The sequence below is a fragment of the Oryzias melastigma genome, linkage group LG11 (assembly GCF_002922805.2).
Source record: "Oryzias melastigma strain HK-1 linkage group LG11, ASM292280v2, whole genome shotgun sequence".
In the NCBI taxonomy this organism is placed as follows: Eukaryota; Metazoa; Chordata; class Actinopteri; order Beloniformes; family Adrianichthyidae; genus Oryzias; species Oryzias melastigma.
The window spans coordinates 11,101,593-11,123,744 of record NC_050522.1 but is presented as its reverse complement, the minus strand read 5'-3'; the positions used below and the strand labels follow the sequence as shown (position 1 = coordinate 11,123,744).

Here is a 22,152-nt window from a genome sequence, read left to right as displayed (position 1 = left end):
GTGCACCAGCACAAAAGTTTGGTGCACCGACCTTCTCGACCACATTTAACTCTTTTACATGGTCACTTTCATTTTTATTTACAATATTGGCTTTAAGACATGAAAATGATTAACTTACGAACTGGTAAACATAACGCTCTTTATTTGAAACACAGAACTACAATTGTGCTAAATTTCATATCAGTTTTGCTCAAGGACACTTCAACACATGGTTATGTAAGGCAGGAGCCAAATTTGCGATCTTCTGATCAGAGGTGAGTGTTCTACCTCTGCACCACTGCCACACCTTGTCAAGGGGAATTTTTAGGAAACTAAAATAGTAGAATATATTAATTAGACCATGTTCATACATGTTAAAGTGGAGTGAAGAACTTTGTTCCTAGTAGGGCTTGCTCAAACTGTTGTGTCTAATCCATTCAGACAGACCTTTTGCATGTCCTCAGACAAACTTACACCAACTGAACAAGCACCAATAGGGGCTATGCAAGGTCAATGATGTTAAGTGGTCTATGAAATTTTAACTGCCAACCCATGTACAGATTATTCACTCTAGAGACAGTCATTGTCAGTGTCAGCCTCTTGTGAATGGCAAACTCAGCTACTCTTGTGCATAATGTGCACAGGATGTAAAAACTGACGGAGCAAAGTATAGAACGATAGAAGCCACGTATGTCTTTTCATTTAAAGCGTAAAGTGACCAAGCTTTCCCAATTTCTGGTTCAGCTGGCATGGTTCTATGCAGGTGTGTGCCATCATGTGTGTGATATCTAATAGCTGTGGTTACTGTAGCATGCCTTATTAAATTTAACATCAGAAAAGCCCTTAAAAAAACCTACTGACAGTTTTTGAATACACACAATTTGAAAGCAAATGGGTTACTTTTAACTCTAAACTAAAAAAAAAAAAAAAAAAAGGAAAGAAAACTACGGACAGTGAGGCACTATTCCAAAACAGGTCAAATTTTTGGGCTATTGTAGGGAAAAGAAAGAAAATCTAAAGAACAAGAATTGTTTGTGTACTTTGTGCTGAATAGTATGACTTTTTTTTTCATTAATCATTACATAAAAAAACTGAAATCACAAAGACAGTATTTTATTAAATTTAAAGTATGCATTATTCGTAAAAAGTAAAATGTATACATCATTTAGCTCTAATGGACACGTTTGACATATCATTTTACCTTTTTTAAAAATGATTATTGCATTTTTTTTATTTGTATAATCTCACGTTAGGCATGTCCTGTAACCTCGTCCTTGATGAAAAATCTCCTAGTCTACAGTGTAAATCTCTTTGCCGCGAGTGTCCGATTCTTGAAAATTCTTTGCACCTTCTTACTCATCCCCATTGCTGGTTCTGCTAAGTAAATTAATTAAGCCTATTTTTTCTTTCCTTTTATTGTATTTGTTTGTTGTACCTGGCTGCTTAAGTCGCTGATTTATGTTGATTGTGTTAGCACTTCACTTTAGGGCCGGGCAGAGTTTCTCCACTTTAGAATCTGTTAATCCATCAATTACATCAACAGTTGAAGAGTTACAGTCGTCTAAAGAATGTCAACACTAGAGATAGAGCTCTAGTGTTAAAGGGTTAATGAAGCTTAAAGAAAAGTTAAGGGAACGGTCAAGACTCGTGTATTCTCAGATTCTGGGAACTCTAGCAGTGTTTGTGTTTTTATTACACCACATTTATCAATCTTAAAAAAGCTTGGTTATACATCTGCTGTCTTAATATACATAAATTAAATAGAAGCTACACATTCCCTGTGTCACAATATTATCCAAAGTACAGAGAAATTTTTTGAGGGCACACTATAGTTCAAAGGGGGCTTTTGCTCTGCTTCCGATTCTATTGGAATTGTGTTAATGGTTGAAGAGTTCTGGTAGTTGAAAGAAAGTCAACACTGTGTTAAAGGGTTAAGAAGTTAGGACTATATATTACTAGTACATAATCAACATCAAGACATTATAGCAAGATTACAGATCATGTAAATTTATCAATAAGGTTTCCAGTTTGAAGTATACATAATTAGCTCAAATAATCCTTGTTGTACATTGGGTAAAAAAAAACAAAACAAAAAAAACACCTTTAATATTATGTGTTTAAATGCCATTTCAGAAAAACGTCTCTCTTTGAGAATCAGTACATACTGGATGTCACCATTAACCTATTTATTTATTGGTTTTGCTAATCAGATGATGTTCCCTCCTGCCTGTCAAAGTGAATCCTTGTAATAGGTTGAGACAAACATCCTTAAGTAAAACTGCTTATAGCTTCATATAAACAAAAAATACATTGGCCAGCTTGAGGTGATAAAATCCCAATCACAAATAGCATAAACAAATACATTACTGAGGAAGCACACTTCTCCATGAATGCTTTCAACAGTTTGCCAGGGAAGTCAATATTTTAGTCACCTGGTCAGACTCAAATATAACATTAATTAAGTCATTTCTATAATGCCAGAGCACCGGCTGGTTTGGCAGCTTTTCTCTATAATTTCATCACTAGGACACATAATAAGATTCAGACACAAGAACAATTTATCAATACAATATATCATTGACGTCATTGAACTTCTTGACCAGTCAGGCTCATTTGTAGACTCAGAACAATCTTTTGATGTTTGACACATGTCCAGTGTTGGCTATAACACGTTGATATCACAATAACAATGCACTATGGACTTTTATACGTTTTTATTAGTTATTAATTCAGAATTTGCAATCATTTTTAAAGCGAGTAGACTACAATATGCTGTCTATCTGGATAGAATTATATTTGGCAGTCCTTTACTGTAATTACATTATCCCAGCTTTAAAATGATACATTGTGTGGACAGTCATTGAAAGCTTAACACAGAGACATTTGGCAGTTGTTTTCTACCATGCAATTAATTATATACAATGATCCAGATAATTAGCTTATATAACTTGGTTTTGACAAGGGAGGACAACCTTGAAGAGACTTCCTCAATACATTTCAAAACAGCTGAATCATCTCTACAGTGGATATGGGAAGTTGATAAAATGATTTAAGCCTTTGTGAGGTTGAATGTTTTCCACACTTAAGACATGCCTAGGTTGTTTTTTCACAATGCTATGGTGGAGCTTGGATCAATCAAAATGCATTCAAGGGGGACTCTCCAACTAGAGAAGAATTTCAGTCCCTGGCAGAAAAAAGTAACATTATTTATTTATTTGTTTTTTCTCATTTTTGCTTTTTCTGACACACTATTGTGAAAAGAGGTACTCATACAAATTAAAAATACAATTATTAGATTGATTACTAAATTGATAAAGGACTGGATTAACATGTGAAAGGCCAAGGTTTGATTTCCAAGGGGCGTAATTAGCACTTAGCAACTCTCAGTGTGGCAAGACCTTCCACGCTACTGCCTACCATGCCAAGGATACACAGCTCAGACATCGCACTTGCACAAGTGTCCATCAAATATAGCATTTAGAAAAGAGCTCCTCACCCTGAGATTGTAAACTAGCCACAGGGAAGGAGGCTGAGGACTAGTTAGCATGGGAGTCACAATGCAGGATGGAGCGTCCAAGATCCATGAGTATTTCAAGAACAAATGCAGTGAATCCCTTTGGCTGGTCCTGGAGAAGAAAACCTCACGGCAGGACAAGACCCTGCATGGCATGTTCCACTGGACCATAACTGAAGTGGTTGAGATCAAAAGGTCTTATGGGTGGAGAGGGCTGCCCGACAGGACAGCACTGAAGCAATAATCCCTGAGGACCAGAGGGATAGAGGCTCAGATCTATCAAGGTGTGGGCTATGCTAAGAGGCAACAGGGAGTACTATGATGACAGGGAAAGCATGCATGGAGTGCCTCAACCACATGGCTGGAATACAGGAATATGTGAGAAGATACTGGATTGGAAACCCCAATTTCAAAATGGGAAACACCTCTGAAAGTGGTTGAGAATGAGAGAGCAAAGATCTTGTGGGACTTCCAGATATGGACTAACAGGATGACACCAACCATACATTGTAGTGGTGGATAAAGAACAGAGGATATCCGTTGTGGTGAATGTGGCAAATGATGGCGACCTCAGGAAGAAGGAACACGAGAAACTAGAGAAGTACCACGGACTCAGGGAAGAGAGCAGTTTGGAAGGTGACAGTGCTGCACTTGGTGCAGTAACCCCTAAATTGAAGGAGTGCGTATGGCCGATCACTGGAAAAAAATTCAGACATCTAAGTCCAGAACAGTGTAGAGCTAGGAACAGCAAAGAAACCCTGTGCAGGACTATGAAGCTCCCTAGGACTCAAGCTCGAGTAAGAAACCACGAAAGGAGGGTGAGAAGACATTTTTGTTGTTGTCTGAAGATATACAGTTTTATGTGTTTTTTTTTTTTTTGTTGCTATTTTAGACTATTTTAAACATTAATTATCCTATTGATATCAGTTTACTCAAGTATTAACTATAAATGGACACAATTCAGGACAAAATTGTTTACTAATAAACATGGGTATTTACCTTTTAAAAGATATGAAAGTAAATACATTTTTTTTAAATAAATGTCTTTTAGTTGTATAACAGCAGATGAATAAAAAAGAGGTAAACAAAAAAAAGCACAATAATCCTCTAAAAAAATAAAAGAAGGGGGAAAAAAGCAAGAAAAATAGGATAGAGTTGTCAGACATGGTGAATAACAATATTTTTTGCTACAGGACATCAAAGATGAGTTTCTGAAAGCAATTAGCATTCCTAATAATCACAAAACTCTGAATATATTACTTTGCTAACCCACGTAATTGAACGATTTGATGAATTGCGAACACATTGTAAGCAGAAAGTCATTCAAATGAATAATGATACTGAGACTGTTACGATCACGAGTTTGCAGTGTTGTTAACACTATTGCAATTGTAATGTTTTTCTTTTTAACTAGGGGAAAAATCATTAGTAGCTCCAAACGGCTTCATTCAAATCGCTTGATAAAGCGCAGAAATGGATGTGAGAAACAAAACATTTTCTTCTACAGGTTGAAACAACTTTTTATTCTGCATTCTAAAATGTTAAAGTTTAAAACCAGCATAATTTATTCAAATGATCAAAGTTTACAATTCCTTTAAGACACAGTCCCTTGTGTAAAAACAAAGACAGAAAAATGTAAAGATAAGAAGCAACAAAAGATTTCTACACACACTTCCTTCCTCTATAGTCTGTACCTGCTGTGCGTTTGTGTGTGTGAGTGTGTAACGATTTGATTGATGTTTCTGTGTTAAAGCTGACCTTGCAGCTTTAAGAAGCTTTAAGAATGCTGTATTCACATTGCGCATAATGAACACACACAAGGAAACACACAAACAGTTTTAAAACAGCATTGATTTCTCTTGTCACACCAGAAAACACACACTGCAATTTATTGTCATAGGGAGCTCCTCTTTGGTGGAATCCTCTCCCCACCCTCTCCTCTGCTTTCCTGGCACAAATTTAGGTTTCCTTTTTCATCCCCCCTCCCCCCGAATACTTGTGTGCTTTTCCTTTGCGTCTCTTCCTCATTGCTTTCTATTTATTTATTTTCCCCCCACTCTCAAACCGCAGATGCTTCACACCTGTTTGCCGCATTCCCGTGGGAATGCATTGGACAAATGTGCATACATTTTAACCAGGCACACACACACACAACACAGTGCAGGAATGTGTAGCCATGCTTCTCCTGGGACAGCACTGACATAATCCCCCTTATTTCAAACCAACAACCAAATTCAAAACCCTGCAGAATTGTGTTACAAATGTATTTAGAGGATTTGTGGCGCAGGGCTCTCAGAATGGCAGTGGTCTGTGTCTAAAAATGTCATTATTATCCAGCATTTTTACTAAAATGCAAATTTCTTAACACACATACCTCAGGTATAAACCTGATATCTCTTATTTTTGAATCCAATAATTCATTATTAAATAAAATTTATATTGCTGGCCAACTTTAGTCAGTTCAATTGATACTTTTAATAACAGTGTTTTTCAAAATAAAAAAGGGTATGAATAGAGTTATTTAATAGCTATTTTAACTAAATCAAATTGTGGAACTTGTGAATTGAAATTGAATCAACCCAGTATTTTGCCAGTTATATAAAAATTCAGTAACAAATTTTCAGTATTTATGAAAATGTGTCTTTAATAATGCCTTAGCACATTTGTTATGCACATCCTATTGGGGTGTAATTAACTTACACAAAAAAATAAAATAAAACAAATTCTGTGATAAAGTACTATTAACCCTTTAAACTGGAGAAGTCGCTGCCAACACCCACATAGCATAAGCTCTTCGACATATTAGGGATGTAACAATTAATTGATTTATTGGATTAGTCGATTTTTATTCCTACGATCCAACCAGATCCATCTTATTGATTGAATTTACCTACACTATTATACAATTGTTTCAAAATAAAAATAAAAAAATGAATATATAAATATTAGAAAATTACATTTGGATTAAGACATGGCAGGTTTAATTTAGTATAACATGTAAAAACACATTGGACAATATACACTAATAACGCTCTCAACTATGAATCGTATTGTACACCACAAATTATCATATGAATTAAATTGTTAATACTAATTACAACAACCATGAAATCATATCATTTTTAGAAGTACCATGAAAAATATAAAAATTAAAATAAAATGTATCTTTTTATTCTTCCTGCATGTCCGTTCAGTTGAACTAAGAAAAGGGGGAAAAAAGGCAGAACCACCTAAAGAAAGAGAGCAAAGAGCGACAGCAAGATGGAGGGATGACAGATGGAGTGGTGGACATTGTCATTCCCCTCAGGTCTCTCTGACAAAGATCAGAGCATCCAAATCCAGGCCCTCAATCACATCCTAATGCACAAGCAGATATAGAAACACTCCACAAATGCAGCTTCAAACTTTCTTTTTTTTTTTTTAAACACTCCAATGCTGATGCATAGCCACAAACACACACATGCAGTCTTAACACTCAGATCATGTTCAAGTTAAAGTGAGTAAGGTCAGAATCAATCAGTCAAGGCTAATAAGCCATCAAAGACCCTGAGAAACAAATGCAGGAGTGTTCATTCAGTGCTTTTAAATATGGATGCTAACAGAGATTTACCGTTTCCTCCTGAGTACCTTGTTCCATATGCAGTACATGGTGCTGTCAAGTCCAAATTGTCAAAGTGAAATTTGAATGCCATTACCTTGCTTAAGTGACACATATGTATGGTGAATCATAAATGGAAGAGGGGTCTGACTTTTTCTGAAATGCACGTGTCCCTAACGCAGGGGTCACCAACCTTTTTGAAACTGCGGGCTACTTCATGGGTACTGAATCATACGAAGGGCTACCAGTTTGAAATAATAAATTTGCTTAGTTTGCCTTTAGTTCTACATTATTAATAATGAATAATGATACTTCGCTATGTGAAGACTCTGATTTCTCACCATAATTATCAATAATGACAACAAGCTAGGAAACAGACTTTATTAATCTCAACAGATCTTGTCAGATTTTGAGGTAATGACCAAATGCAATGTTTTTAACAAAATTATAACTATTATTAATTAATTATAACTATTATCAGTGGATACTCTCTTCAAGTCTCATGTACCCGTCACTTTATTTTCCTTAAACCTCTGAACAGGTTGATTGACAGATCGCACAGCAGACAAGAATCTGCGCATGGTGCGTTCACTGACCTCTGGACATAAGTGAACAGCCACTTGGCCCAACCCAGTCCACTAAACGTTGTCATTTTTAAACAACCCGCAGCAAAACAAATCAGTTTTTCAGAGAAAACGTCGACACTATTTAATCACTCAATTATATTCGGATCAGTGCCGGTGTTCTATGTTTTCTCTGATAAACTGCTTCGTTTTACTGCCGATATCCGGGGCTCAGTGAACGCACCATGCAGAAACACTCAGCAGCTCTGGGTTCTGTTTCCATTACACATGAAACTTTAACCAAATTCTAGGAATTTAGAAAAAACAGTGTCGCAATGATACGGTTTCATAATAATGCGATAAAACGCAAACCAACTCACGCGATAAGTCATTATAAACACGGCAATATATTTTTTTAATTGATCGTCTAAAAAGGAGCATTTAAGTGACGTCACAGTAGTGTGGTGCACATGCCAGTGGTATGTAAAAGAATGTCCAGAACAAGTATTCAGGCTGCAGAAGTGCGGCTACCGATACAGCGATGAGGACATCTTGGTTATTGATTTTACATGGAGGAGATGTGACGTTGATCTCTTATGGCGCCCGCTGTTCTGTACTCGGACAGACACGTCAGAAGCGCATTTAATAAGAGAAAAGGCCATTTCCATTACAGTTCTGCGAAAAATATCCATCCATTTCAATACACTCCCAAAACCAGCTCCTCTACATTTTTTTTCGAAAAATTTGAGTTTTTTTTTTTTTTTTGTAATCTGTGTTTCCATTAAAGATAACTAATAATCAAATAGTCTCAGTGTCTCCATGTGGGAAAGGGAGAAGAGGACCCCTCATTCTTTGTTATTAGCTGCATTTCCATGACACATTTGTGCAAAACTTTATGGAAATTCTAGGAATTAAAAAAAAAAAACGTTTTGAAATGACACAGTTTCCATTAAATTATAATTTTGCGATAAATCACAAACCAACTCACGCGATAAGTCATTAAAAACACGGCGATGAACGACAACAAGTATTTTTTTTTATTTCATTCACTAAAAGGGAGCATGTGGGTGACGTCACAGCTCTGTCTGGGGCGCGTGCAGCGCAGCTCGACTCAGAAGAGGGAGGAGTCTGTTCTGGGGTTAAAAGAAAAAGCATTCTAACAAATAAGCATCTGGACCTTTTTCCGCTTGAAAACACCACAACATAAATTCAAGCTTTTGTCACGGCGCTCGCGCTCATGAGACTTCAGGCTCCAAGCTGCAAAAGTGCGTCTGCAGATGAGGCGATAGGAAAGGACGAGCTGCTCCACGATTCCGCATGACCCGCAGTGTCTAAAGCGCTTTGACGCCCTGTTTTAACCTGGGGGTTAGCCCCGCCTTCAGTTCCTAAGACTCATGGGAAGTGGGAAATCTTGGGTGTGTTACATTGCTCACCATGAGTGAGGGAGCTGTGAGCAGAAGTGACGTTCATACTGTTTGACGAATCATGAGTGTTCAAAAATAAATAAACATTGATGATGGACATGATACTTCACAGAATGCTGCTCTGTCTCCTGACTGAGATTAGCGACTTTGCGCTGTTATGCGACACTGTCCTAAGGTTAAGTGTTGCAAAACGGTGCAAAGCCAATACGCAAAACCAGTTTTCTTTGTTTCAGAATCAGCTAGTATACCCTGATCACGTAAGTTTCAGTATGTCAAGTAAGGTGTGTTATTAATGGTCGCCGGTGACATTTATGGTGTTCAACCTTTACACGAGGAAATTCAAATTTGTGCGTAAATGTGATTTTGTGTGTGCGTAACAAGCTATTTGTGTGTAATTTTTAAGGATTTGTGCACATAATTAGCTTCAAGCTGTAATTTTAAGGTGTGCATGTGTAAATTGTATTTTTTTATTTTATCATTTTTTACTTATGCACAAAATGAATTGAACATTTATTAACAATGCGAAGCAATGCCATTATACTGTGTGTGCACTGGGTAGGCAAGGATCACATTCATTTTTGTGAAGATTGTTTGTTATTACTTTATTTTGAATATTTGTATATGTTAATACTTGCATGTATATCTATAATTGTGAAAGGTTTGTATAAATATCTGGACACCAGGAAGAATAGTTGCAACTAATGAGGATCTGTAATACAAAAAAAAAAAAAGAAAAAAGTTGTATGAGTTAGAAATCAAGAATTAAGCACGTACAAATCCAAAGTTATGCATAAATCAAGAATTACACTATGGTGAATCTATTTTATCTCCATAAAAAACCCTTCATGATATTATGTGGAAATAAGAGATATGTGCCTGTAGGTAGATGTGGCCGTCGGTCCTAGTTTTTAGGACCAAAGGTAATTTGGTTTATACTAACTAATAATTGCTCTTAGCTTTTTTACATTTTAGCAATTCAAAAGCAGTTGATTTTTTTTTTTTTTTTTTTTTTTTTTCGATAAGATCTGGATGAGCTTGACAAGCCCCATTTCAGTCTGGAGATTACATCCCAACTTAACTGCCAAAACAAGCCCCAAAGAAATAAATCCAAAAGTCTTAAGACTTGAAAAAAAATCTTTAATTTAAACTTAATAAATCTGCCAATGGTGTAAAAAAAACTGTTCTTAACAATAATTCATATTTTGAAAGAAAAAAAAATAGTCAGAAAGACATGTTTTCTTAAACTAAGGTTATTTTGCTGTTGAAAAACATTGTTGATAAAATTATGTCAGAAAATATATATTTTTTTTATCTTGCAACAGTGATCTTTTTACTTTCCTAAGATTCAATTTGTGCAGTGTTCTGTAAACAGAAACAGCAGCTTGGCCTATGATAATGATGTTATTTTTTATTATTTTTATTTATGTAGTTTTAGACAAGATGTTCCTGGAAAAATGTTATGCCAGACTTTTTTTTTTTTGAGGGGTGGGGGTGTTGTAAAGATAAATAGTCAACTTGTTAGCTGTTGGTTCTGCCAAAGACGCAATCAAATGACGTCCAGAATGAAACTATTATTAAACTAAAGGAAGTGACGCCAGGTGTGATTCATTAAAAATTGTTAGAAGCTTGAAACTTTTTATTCCAATGGAAATTGGCTTCTTTGACACGATTTGGGGATTTTGAATACAAGTGGTGATTGGCAAAAAGCAAATACCAGGGTGTAGTTTTCTGAAAAAACACGAGTTATGTGTTTTTTTCATACAGTTAATGAGCTCGTCTGTTTTTGATTATATTTCCTATATTTTTCTTTTCAGATGCTCATTTCACCTCAGTGCAAGGCAAAATGAAGGAAGCAAAGATTGTGTACTACTAAAGAAGGAAATACAAGTGAGGTGATGTAAAAAGCAAGGGGAGCAAGGTGATATGTTACATGGCAACATGTCCTAGAACTAGAAACATGGTATGCAACCCGTGCACTGATGCAAATGATTACATTGGGGACTTGTAAATCTCCTTCTGCCCTGTATGTGGCTTTATTTCCCATATGCCTGGATCTCAGGATACATGAATATGTTGAAATGCATAATGTATAAATGTGGGTATTGTACACTTAGGGTCAAAAGGAATACATGTCAGCCTTCTAGTAAACCAAGGATTTACACGATTCAGATTACAGACAGTGGAAGGAAATTACCACTTAAAATCATTTTTAAAAAGTGCCATTTTTTTGCACTGTTTGTTCTTGGATTGAAGTTGCTAAATCCTATGTGGGATCATGGGGCTGCTGGAGCCTATCCTGGCTTTCTTCAAACTCTCACTTAATCTTGTTTTCTTCTTAGTCTTGTTAAAAAAATAGATAAACTCAGTAAAATGAAAAAAACATTTTTTTTAAAGATTAAATCAAGAAAAGGTCAAGAAGTTAAAAAAGTGATCATCCAGAAAAAGCGTGAACACCGCATATGTGCGACAGTGTGCACGTCGGTGTGTCTAAGCATTGTGATAATCTGCGATTCCGTCTCATCAGCACAATATCAAACCGCCTCCGACATCATTTTAAATTATACATCACTGTATTTCTGTCTTCAGTTCACGTGCACGTGCACACATGCACACTTGCTTGGCGTATGCTGGTGAATGAATTACTTATGAGTGCACACACTTCAGAGGAAGAGGAAGAGATATTAAAGGAGTCTACAGTCACATAAAAATGTATTCCAAAGATAAAAAAAATCAAAACAAAAAACAAATTGAACAAAAAAGGTATTGTACTTAAAGACTTTTTTTTCTCAACATCGGTGAAGAAATTATTTTTCTCTGCTTTATGATATGGCTGTAGTTTTTGTTTTTCCTTACAGCTATTCCTGTTTTGATGGATGAGGTGTCCCAAGACATTTTTCGACCATGTACAATCAAACAAGCCTCGACAAACACGAGGGTTCACGCTTAGCTACATGTGGTAGAAAGACAAAACTCTGAAGTAGCCAAATAAATGTTTAGAGGTTAATCAAGGTCACTTATCCACATTAGGAGTACTATATATTCAAACAAAAGCAAATGGTAAGCAATTTTGTGATAGTATTTAAAATAAACATCAAAAAGATTTTTCCTCAAAACTGTTAAAAGGTAGTTTTAAAGGAAAAACACAAATTCAATGTGAAATGAAGTTGTAATATCAAGCAATGCACTGTGGAATCCTATTGCATTTAATAAAAAAAAAGAAAAAAGAAAAAACTGCTGTTTTTTGCTGTGTTTTTTGTTTAATGTTTTTACTGTTTTGTGAAATTTATTTTATCAACTACAAAAGTATAAAACTTCAAACAGGCTGGGTATTAGACCTGCACATTAAACCGCAAATTTATCAATATCGTGATATTAGCCTTTGAAATTTGCGTATTGCAAAAAATAAAAAATGTAAATTGTGATAAATGTTCACAAATATGCTAAAACAATGTTATAGGAGCTTGAAGTATTTATCAATTATAATGTAATTTTTTATCAACTACAAAAGCAAAAAAACTTCAAGCAGGCAGGGCACTAGACGTGCACATTATTAATTGATTGATTTTTAAGCATAGATTTTGAAAAATACAGGACAACATACAAATATTTCAAACTCTTCACATAAATAATGAAATGCAATGATTTGAAAATAGAAAAGAAAGACACAATTATGTCACATTTAACTAAATAATTATCGTAATTATTAACTAAAGTCAAATAAAGTGTGACTGATTGCTTGAAAAGGAAGAAACAAATTTATATAATCCCACCCTTGCTTAGTTACTTCATTTTACCGTTTTGCATAGTTATGTAATCTGGTTCTGTTCTGATCAAATGCAAGTTCCCTTTTTTTATTTTTTCCAAGAGGCAAAGTAACTCAATAATAAATTCCAAATGTATTGTTATTGTGATAATAGCCTTTGTAATTTGTGTATCACAAAAACAAGTTTAAATTGGGATAAATATTCACACTGATGCTAAAATAATTTTATGGCACTTTGAAGTATTCAACATATTAAATGGGGCCCTTAATATATTTCACTAATCAGAAGCAAATCAAATCAAATCAAATCAGATGGAGCCCTTTTGTGTTAGATACCCACCTCCAATGTAGACATGAGTCATTTGGAGTAAAATTTAACTTATGTTGACTTTCATTTAAATAAAACTGTTTTGGTGAAATGGAAATATTGTATTAGTTGTTCATGTATTGCGAGTCATATCGCCATTGCAGTGTTGATCACTAATATCGCACATTGTGAGTTTTCCTCATTTCCTGCTGCCCACTGGGCACTAACTCATCTGCCAAAGTTCAAACTGGTAGATAAAGACTAAGTAATACTTTTCCCAATGTTTTGCTCTGTAATCTTTGTAGTTAAAGTAAGTAAACTGGTGATATCACGACAAACACATAAACAAAAGACACACGATGATGTCTATGACACGGACACAACTTTTATGTGCTGCTTCGATTATGTTTTCATGAGTACCCAGCCTGTTTTTAGTTCTTTTGTAGTTTTAAAAAGTATAGCACAAAAAACATGAAAAACACCAATTTTTTTTTTTTTTTGAATGCATGAAAAAAATCTAACGTTGATTACCCTTTTTTATTAAATGCAATACGCTTCCATAATACACACACAAAAAATAAATAAATAAATAAAAATGTTTAATGAATATTTTTTTAAAAAAACGTATAATTCCTCAAATGCATTCCTTGCAAAAATGTACGGTCTGTAATGCCTCCAGTCCCAGATTAGACAGAGGGATTACACTAAGTATGGATAGAATGCCAAAAATTGCATAATTACAAGTGGATAATTCTCCTGCACAGATTTACACCTTAGTTGGGTATTGTAGACTGTGAAAAAAGATGATTTTGGGCAGAACACTGACAAACTATAAGCATATTGTTGCTTTCATGGAAGTGCCTGTTGTACTTTGCCTCTGTGCCTCACTGTCTTCCCCCTCTGCTAAACTCACACAGTGTAAGTCAAACAGCTGCGTGTATCAACAGCAGGGGTTCCTCTGATAAGTCCCCTGGATGCCGTGCTGAGAGCGGATTTCTTCCACATCACATCTACATACAGACATGGAGACGAAAAAATAACACACAGCGAACGTGAGCCAAGCAGAAAGTAGAAACTGTGCCAGTGAATAAATCAGACATCTGCATAAACACACGAGTGGCACTAACAGACAGGCGTACAGCCACATTTAAGCCAAGACACGGCGTTTGACAAGACGTAAAAATACACATAAATGTACAATATTTCCATCACAAAGCAGCTTGAAAATAATATGTAATTAAATTATTTAATTTTACCATAGTTACCACACTATGCGGTCCACTTAAAAGCCTTGATTTTTTTTTTTTTCTCCAAACATGACAGTTTGCTTTGGGCGGCAGCAGCTCAGGGGGCTGAGCAGATTGAAGGGTCGGCGGTTTGATCTCCCCGCCAGTCAACTGTTTTTATATCCTTGGGCAAGAAACTTCACTCTCCCTGACTCCAGGGAGGCTCCACTGGAATGTGAATTATTTGAGTGTCCAGGTGATGGTCAGAGGGACCGCAGGTGGATACTTGCAGCCACGCCTCTGTCAGTCTGTCCCAGCGCCGCTGTGGCTACATCAGCTTGCCATCATCAAGCATGAATGAAGAGCGAATAAATAATGGAAACGCATTGTTGAGACAATTCATTATTATTAAAATGCAGAGCACTTTCTATATGGGTTAATTCTGGTTGTGTTTACTGATGTCAGAGGGTTTTTAAGAGGTACACGGTGCGGTCTGTCAAAATGTCAGTCTGTTTTATACGAGTTGCAAACGAGGTTGGGTGTTAATTTAAATACGCCAAAGCGACTAACATGAAGGGGTGTCGGATTGTATTTTTCTACAGGTTACTAACAAGGTTGGGAGTTAGCGTAGTGACAAGAGCATCTACTTAGTTTGTTTTTTTAACGTGTTCCAAGCTAGGTCGGTAGCTAGCATAGTCACAGTAACATTGTTTTAGCTGTATCAGTCTGTTTTTTTCGTGTTGCAATTAAGGTTGGGAGTTAGCATAGTCAAAGTGTTGTTTGTTTTAGCTGTTAGTCTGTTTTTTTTTTTTTTTTACGTGTTGCAAACATGGTGGGGAGTTAGCATAATCACAGTAACGTTTGCTTGATCTGTTTCTTTATTTGTTGCAAACAAAGTTGGGAATTAGTATAGTCAAAGTGATGTTTGTTTTAGTGGTATCATTCTGTGTTTCTTTTAACATGTTGCAAACAAGGTTGGGAGTTAGCATTGTCAAGCTGACATTTGATTTAGCGGTACCAGTCTGTTTTTTGTTTTGTTTTTTTATGTGTTGCAAGCAAGATTGGGAGTTAATCACAGTAGGGCTGCCACGATTATTCGACTAATCGACGACTATTCAACTATTAAAATAGTCGACGAATAATTTGGTCGTCGAAGCGTCGTTTTTTGTTTGTTTTTTTCCTTGTTTTGATCTTAAAACTACGGTTCGTGCGTTCTAATGCCGGTCTGCCTTTGTCTTTGTCACACATGCGCAGTGGTGCTAATCCGGTCAGCAGTGATGTAACAGGAAGTTGTCGGTAGGCTCATAACAACACGCTAGCTCAAAAATGTGGGAAACACAAGGAAAATAAAAGAGGAGAAGGTGTCAAATGTAGTTTCTACAAGACAGAACTCGTGTTCCATGAGAGCACGATGACGATAAATGATCACCTGAAGATGAAGCATGTTGAGACGGAGTTTGAACACGCTGAACAGAGAGCTTTGTTTAGCTAAGCTAACATCGGCGCTAACACAGCTAGCTCCGCCGCGGCTGTCATTACTGCGCTGTTTGGAGATGAACCAGAAGATCTGCAGCAGATCCGTGTCTACGGCGCTTCTGTCTGCATAGTGAACGTTTCATAATATGATCTCTTCTAACCAAACCGCCGCGAGGACGGCGCGTATAATGAGTTTACACTGGAAATGAACCGCTCGTCCAAGGCTTCATTCATATTCCGCGCCGGGATGACGTCGTCCGGTTCGAAGAGCGGATTATGAAACATTCACCGCGCAGACAGAGAGGCTGTGTGTCGGTACGGATCTGCCGCGGAGTTGTGGAACGGTTTAAAACTACGAGTCCCAGAAGTGAAGGAGCTCACCTAAAAGTCCAGAGCTAAGTTTACAAGTGTAGCATTAGATTATCTGTATTAAGCTACAATTAAATGTAACTTAAAGTCACAAAAACGACAACAAACAGCCAAACAACCACAACATTAAAGAAGTAACACAGATTTATGGGTTCTCCCCCAAACTGAACAATATGAAGTATCGGTCTGCACATGTGCAGTGGATGTAGGTGTGAAAGAATGAAAGTACTGATGTACATTCTAACATCTCCTGCTTTTCTCCCTTTTTAAAATATCATTTTCCCCCTTTTTATTTATTTTCTTTGTTTCTATGGGCATCCTCAGGTTTTATATGTATAGGAATATCTTGAGTTCAAAGATGTTATTAGTATTTTGCTTTAATAAATGGGCCTCAGTCAGCAAATATTTTGAGTGTGTTTATATCTGCTAATAGCTTTTGAAATACTTTATACATGTTTTATTAAATATATGTTTTAAAGCTTTAAAAAAATAATTTCAGGCTTTTAATAGGTTTTCTGTAGTTGATTCAGATTACCTCATTTGATTTAAGTCTTGTTTTAATGTCAGAAACAAATTAAGGAGAAAAGCTGCATGATTCACTAAAAGATTAATAAACTATTGTATTTATTTTAGTTAGAATATAGCTTAAAGACCTCAAATTTAAAGATAATGATGGTTAAGATGAGTGTTTTACATCCAGTCGCCGCACGAACCGATTAGTCGACTAATCGAAAAAAATAATCGGAGATTAGTCGACTATTGAAATAATCGTTTGTGGCAGCCCTAAATCACAGTAACATTTGCTTAGTCCTTTTTTTTCCATGTGTAGCAAATAAAGTTGGGAGTTAGCATAGTCAAAGTGACATTTGTTTTAGAGGTATCAGTCTGTTGTGAATACACTAACACCGCTAATGATTCTCATGTGGCTAACGTTTCAAATGGAGCTAACGTTAGCATGTTACAAACAAGTTCTAGAGCTACTGTGAACCTGGTAATAAAGTCTGACTCACAGTATTATCTCTGACTTTTGTCTCGCTTAATGTGCATTATATTTTGGTGCAGCATATGACAGAAATAAAAAAAACTACATAATTTATTGATCTTTAGTCTTAAAAATATCATAATCTAGATGTTATGGCCAGGCATCCTCTATTTGTTGATTTTACTTAAACTTAAAAAACTATCTCAGATTCGAAAATGTTGGCAGCTAATATTATCTTTAAGTGATACATTTATGAATCTAAAAAAGGATTTTCTATGATGTTCTCACGTAGCTCATCTATCACCTTATTCAGGCTTCAGCCTTTTTTGTAACAATTATAGTGACTAAATAATTACATCCAGTTATAAAGCACAACTTTCATTCTCAAACTGTAGCAGACTTGTGACACAAATTTACTCTATGTCTTATTTTTTTAAATTGTTTTTTTAGGGGTGTAGACACCAGGGCAATTTACGGCAGACTTTCACACCCGGGTGGTGAAGCTCATCAGAGATGCTGCATACGATTATGTAAAGGTCAGATATTTAAATCAAAGCAACATGCGACTAACACACCAGTACTGGTGGTATTTGAATTGTTAAATCGAAACAAATTGAAATACTGTGACTATTTAAGAAAAATGGCCACTAAATATTGTGAATTAAAAAAAAAAAAAAATCTTAAAAAAATCACTAAATTCATTTCAAATAAATGTAGAGGAACAATGTAATTGTCTTAACACTGTAAGCATGATGTGTTCTTTTGTTTGCAATGCTGAACTGCTGCAAATGTGTATTCATTCTGCTGCTGCAAAACTGCACACTTTTGGGTAGGATACAAAATAAAGAACTTTGATGAACACAAAAAGTATTACTCTTTCCATTGAATAATATGTAATTCTTTGATTGCAATGGGGTGGTGGTTTCTCCAGGGTGCACCCAGCCTTCTCTCAACCAGGAGGGATCAAACAAGTTCAGAAAATTGAGTAGTGGATAGTTCTAGCCCACGGATTGGCAACCTGGGGCCGAGGCAAAGACAGTACCATGCGGGGGTGTCGTTTTTTTTTGTAGTTTTTGGATTTGGAAAGTAAAAAAAAATGGGTATGAGTGACAATCTTTTCTCACCATGAGCTTTTTTCCTCTAAGGAAAAGGTCTGAATATGCAGTGCTGTTACTGTGGCCCCGCCCACTTTTATAAATACTGCAACTTCCTTTCAAATACAGTTTCACACAATGTACATTATTTCTGCATCAGCCTTCATGAATTAGTCTTTGCCTAAATGACATGAAAATGTAATAAATTCCTCTGTTTTGAACTGTTGGATGACAGGTGGGTTGATATTAGTGTCTGTGGACGGAATGTGAGCGCAAAGCTGATCCGTGAGTTGTCGCACACGTTTATGACTGCACAGCTGGTTTCTTTGGTCATGTTTTTGGCGTCGGAGCTGCTCACATTTACATTTGTACTGGAAGTTGGTTAAAAATTGTACAGCTGGGTAGTTTAAGTATTGTTTGTCATTTTCGTTTTACCGGTAATGTTAGGTTGGGGGTGTGAGGAGCTGTAAGCTAGCGGGGGAGTGCGTTAACAAATTGGTGATGAGTAGTCCTTCTCATTACTCATAAACAAATTTCTGAATTACTGATGCTAAACTGTCCTAGTCCTAGTTTTTTTTTTTTTTTTTGGCTAGAAAAGTCATAAAAATAATGAAAACATTCACAAATTAACGCTTTTAAAAAAAAAATTAAAAGATGATAGTAACTTTAAGGTGTGCCAATACTTAACTGTTCATGTTCTGGTAATGTTACATTTTTCAACTTTACAAAATAAAAGCTTAACGCAAACCATCATGTGTTATGCATATTTTCTTGAGGTTTTGAAATGAATGTTACATAGTGTCACATATGGAAATGAGTCATTTTGAGTGACACGGTTGAGTCATCTTGTTAGCAGTTGACATGCCAACAATCTGCTCAGTGAGCAGAGAGGAGCTTCCATTTTCCCAGTGTCATGTGCATGTCACCCTTAAAGCCTATTCTTCTTTTGTAATCCTCCTCTTTCCATCGTATCAAGATATTTTCTCATCTAAAATCTTTAATGAAGACCGACTATGATATTCATTTTATGTGTTTTAATTTTAACCACCAAGGATTCCTATTTTTATGTCCTTTAATATTGAATACATCGTGGTGTATTCCACCTTCCACCTTCATTTTGTGGTCACGGTTCGTTTCCAATCAGACTCTGAGTTACTCAGTCTGAATAGACTCCGGAATAACTGGACCAAAATGGCTACTGTAACTGGGCATTATGGGATGTAAACAGAATAGAGGAGCAAGGATGACACAGCAACTCATTAGCTGGGTTTCCATTAACTCTGAAATTTCACAAATTGGATGTTTGATAGTAAATTATCTTAATGGAAATGCCACAATTTTGAAAAATAAATTCCTCCGTAAAACCACCAACCAAGATTTCATCTTTGCTTTATCTGTAGCCGCGCTTTTGCAGCGTGAATAAGACGCGGAAGTCTCCTTTGAGGATGAGCATGAGTGCCGTGACAAACTTAAATGGATATTTTCGTGTTTTCAAACAGAAAAAATGGTCCAGCTGTTAACTTGTTAGAATGGTTAGTTTTTAAAAACCACTGAACTCTCATCTGCATCTGAGACTATCAATAGACAAGCTGTGCTGCATGCGCTAGAGACGCGCGCAACACTGCTGTGATGTCACCCAAATGCTCCCTTTTAGTGAATCAAACATAAAAAAACAATTGTTCTCATCCATCGCCGTGTTTTTAATTACTTATCGTTTATTCGCAGTGTCATTGCGAAACTGTGTTTTTTCAAAATTCCTTGAATTTCAATAAAGTTGTGCGCATATGTGTAATGGAAACGCAGCTATTGATACACGTTGTCACAACGTTTTCCCAACAATTTATATGTCATAGACACTTATCACTGTACACTCTTAGCTGTTGTCTCCTCAGTAAGTGTCTTGAACTATGTCTCTGCCATATCGAAGTAGCAGTAAAAAGTGTTATAGGTGATGTTGGTACAGACCTTCAAAATTGGTCTGCGAAATATAAAGTATTAATAAGTGAAAAATCCCGACAAGGACTGCAAAGCGTAGGACTTCCATTATTCTGTCTGTCGTTGCTTTGCCCCGCCCTCGTAATTCCTGACCAATGACTGAAGAGATCTTTAGTTACGTAGTTATGTTTATAAGCTTAGTTCAAAACAGAAATGTTCATTTGATTGCAATCTAAATACATATCAAATGCAAAGTTCAATCACTTGATACAAACCAAATTGCGCTAACTTAGTCCGGACCAACAGACTTTTCGACTCTGAATGCACTCTTATATAAATTCAACCAAATTAGTTAAAAAAAAAAAATTGGATGCTAGACTTTTTTCTTTGTTGATAAATGCATATTCCTTTCTGAGTTTTTTTTTCAGTTTGAAATTATCTCTAAGCATAAACTAATGAACTACTTATCCAAAACGCAACTTATTTCCAATTCTAAAGTCAAATAAATTGAATTGAGTTCAAGACCTGAAATTCATCCATGAAAAGTATCGACCTGAATGGTCTTTTTTCCCATATTTCTATTAAACATTTCCCTTTTTATAACAGAACATTAAAATATTTATATGATCAAGGCCAAAATTATCATCAACGATGCAGTCGCAAACAAAAATGAAAGGATCATTGAAGTGGAGTGTGTTATTTAGACCTATTTTCCTATTTCTTGCCAGCCACATTCAAACATGACGTTTCAGCTTTTTTAAAACACAGGATAAACACTGACAAATTATTCAGTCAACAGTTCAATCCACTCAGACTTGTATTGATAAATTATACAAAGACAAACTCTGACCTTCATAGTTGAGTTTGAAGCCATGGGCAGATACAGCGAAGTCGCTAGTAAGTCTCAAGGAGAAGATGTTTCCTGTACTGGTGACCGGAGGAGGTACCTGGAAACCTGTTAACCTGTGGGGGAAGCACACGCATAATATTATTGTAAACATTAAAATGCCAAAAGGAATCAGATCAAGTCAAACAAAAGCCCAATACATTTTGATTAATAGGAAAGCATTTAATATAATCTCTTCAAGGATATATATTACATTTTATTTTCAATCAACTGTCTTTAATATATGAAAAGTAACTTTTTTCAACATAATTCCCCCCAAAAAAACTTTTTTGAAGATATTAGACTTGAAAGCAACGCCTAAGTGCAGCTTCAAGTACAATAGGGAACAGAAAAACTCAGTGTTCTACAAACCAAAACTAACATTTGATTAGAGTAAAAACTATGAAACAGAAATAATAAGGGAAGGAATATGTGTCTTTAATCTGCCCTCAGTACATATCATCTTCTCCTTAGGAAATTTGATGTTACTCATATGCCAAAATGGATCTTCAGCATAGAATTTATGTCATCAAGAATGAATCGGACAGGAAAAAGAAGTAGTGGAAGTCAAGCTGCAACTGAGATGCATCTGACATTTTTGTAATATATTTATTGTGAACAGCTTTTTTTAAGCTTGTCACCTTTTTTATAATGTTTAAAACCTCATATCTGTCTTTGGTTAAATTTCCCTAACTTGTTTTTTTTAATAAAAAAAATAGAATATATCTTAGCCATGTGTGAAATTTAATATTCTTGCACAATTCAATGAATTTATTTTGCCTATGGTCCATTGTGTATTTGAATTTGACTGACAAGTATTTACTTATTTGACAATGACTAAACATGCATATACAGTTTAACACATGTGCATCAAGCTTGGGTAATCTTTGCCTGTGTATAGGGAATGAGAAATGTGCCAGTTGAGATTTCAGACAACTTGTGAATTTTGTGGTACAAATACCAAATTTGGCATGGATGTACTAAAATAGGGGATCCTAATGTGGCAAACACGCGTTTGTCATGAGAAAAATCCAAT

General features: G+C 35.8%; 1 protein-coding gene across 1 annotated transcript in view; it reads right to left on the bottom strand.

Annotated features, from left to right (window-relative positions):
- csmd3b (CUB and Sushi multiple domains 3b) overlaps positions 1–22,152 on the bottom strand; it is a gene marked incomplete in the record, with an annotated part of 423,353 nt that overhangs the window by 271,097 nt on the left and 130,104 nt on the right. Inside the window, 1 exon segment of the mRNA XM_024295326.2 lies at positions 21,081–21,193. Coding sequence (XP_024151094.1) covers positions 21,081–21,193 — 113 coding nt within the window.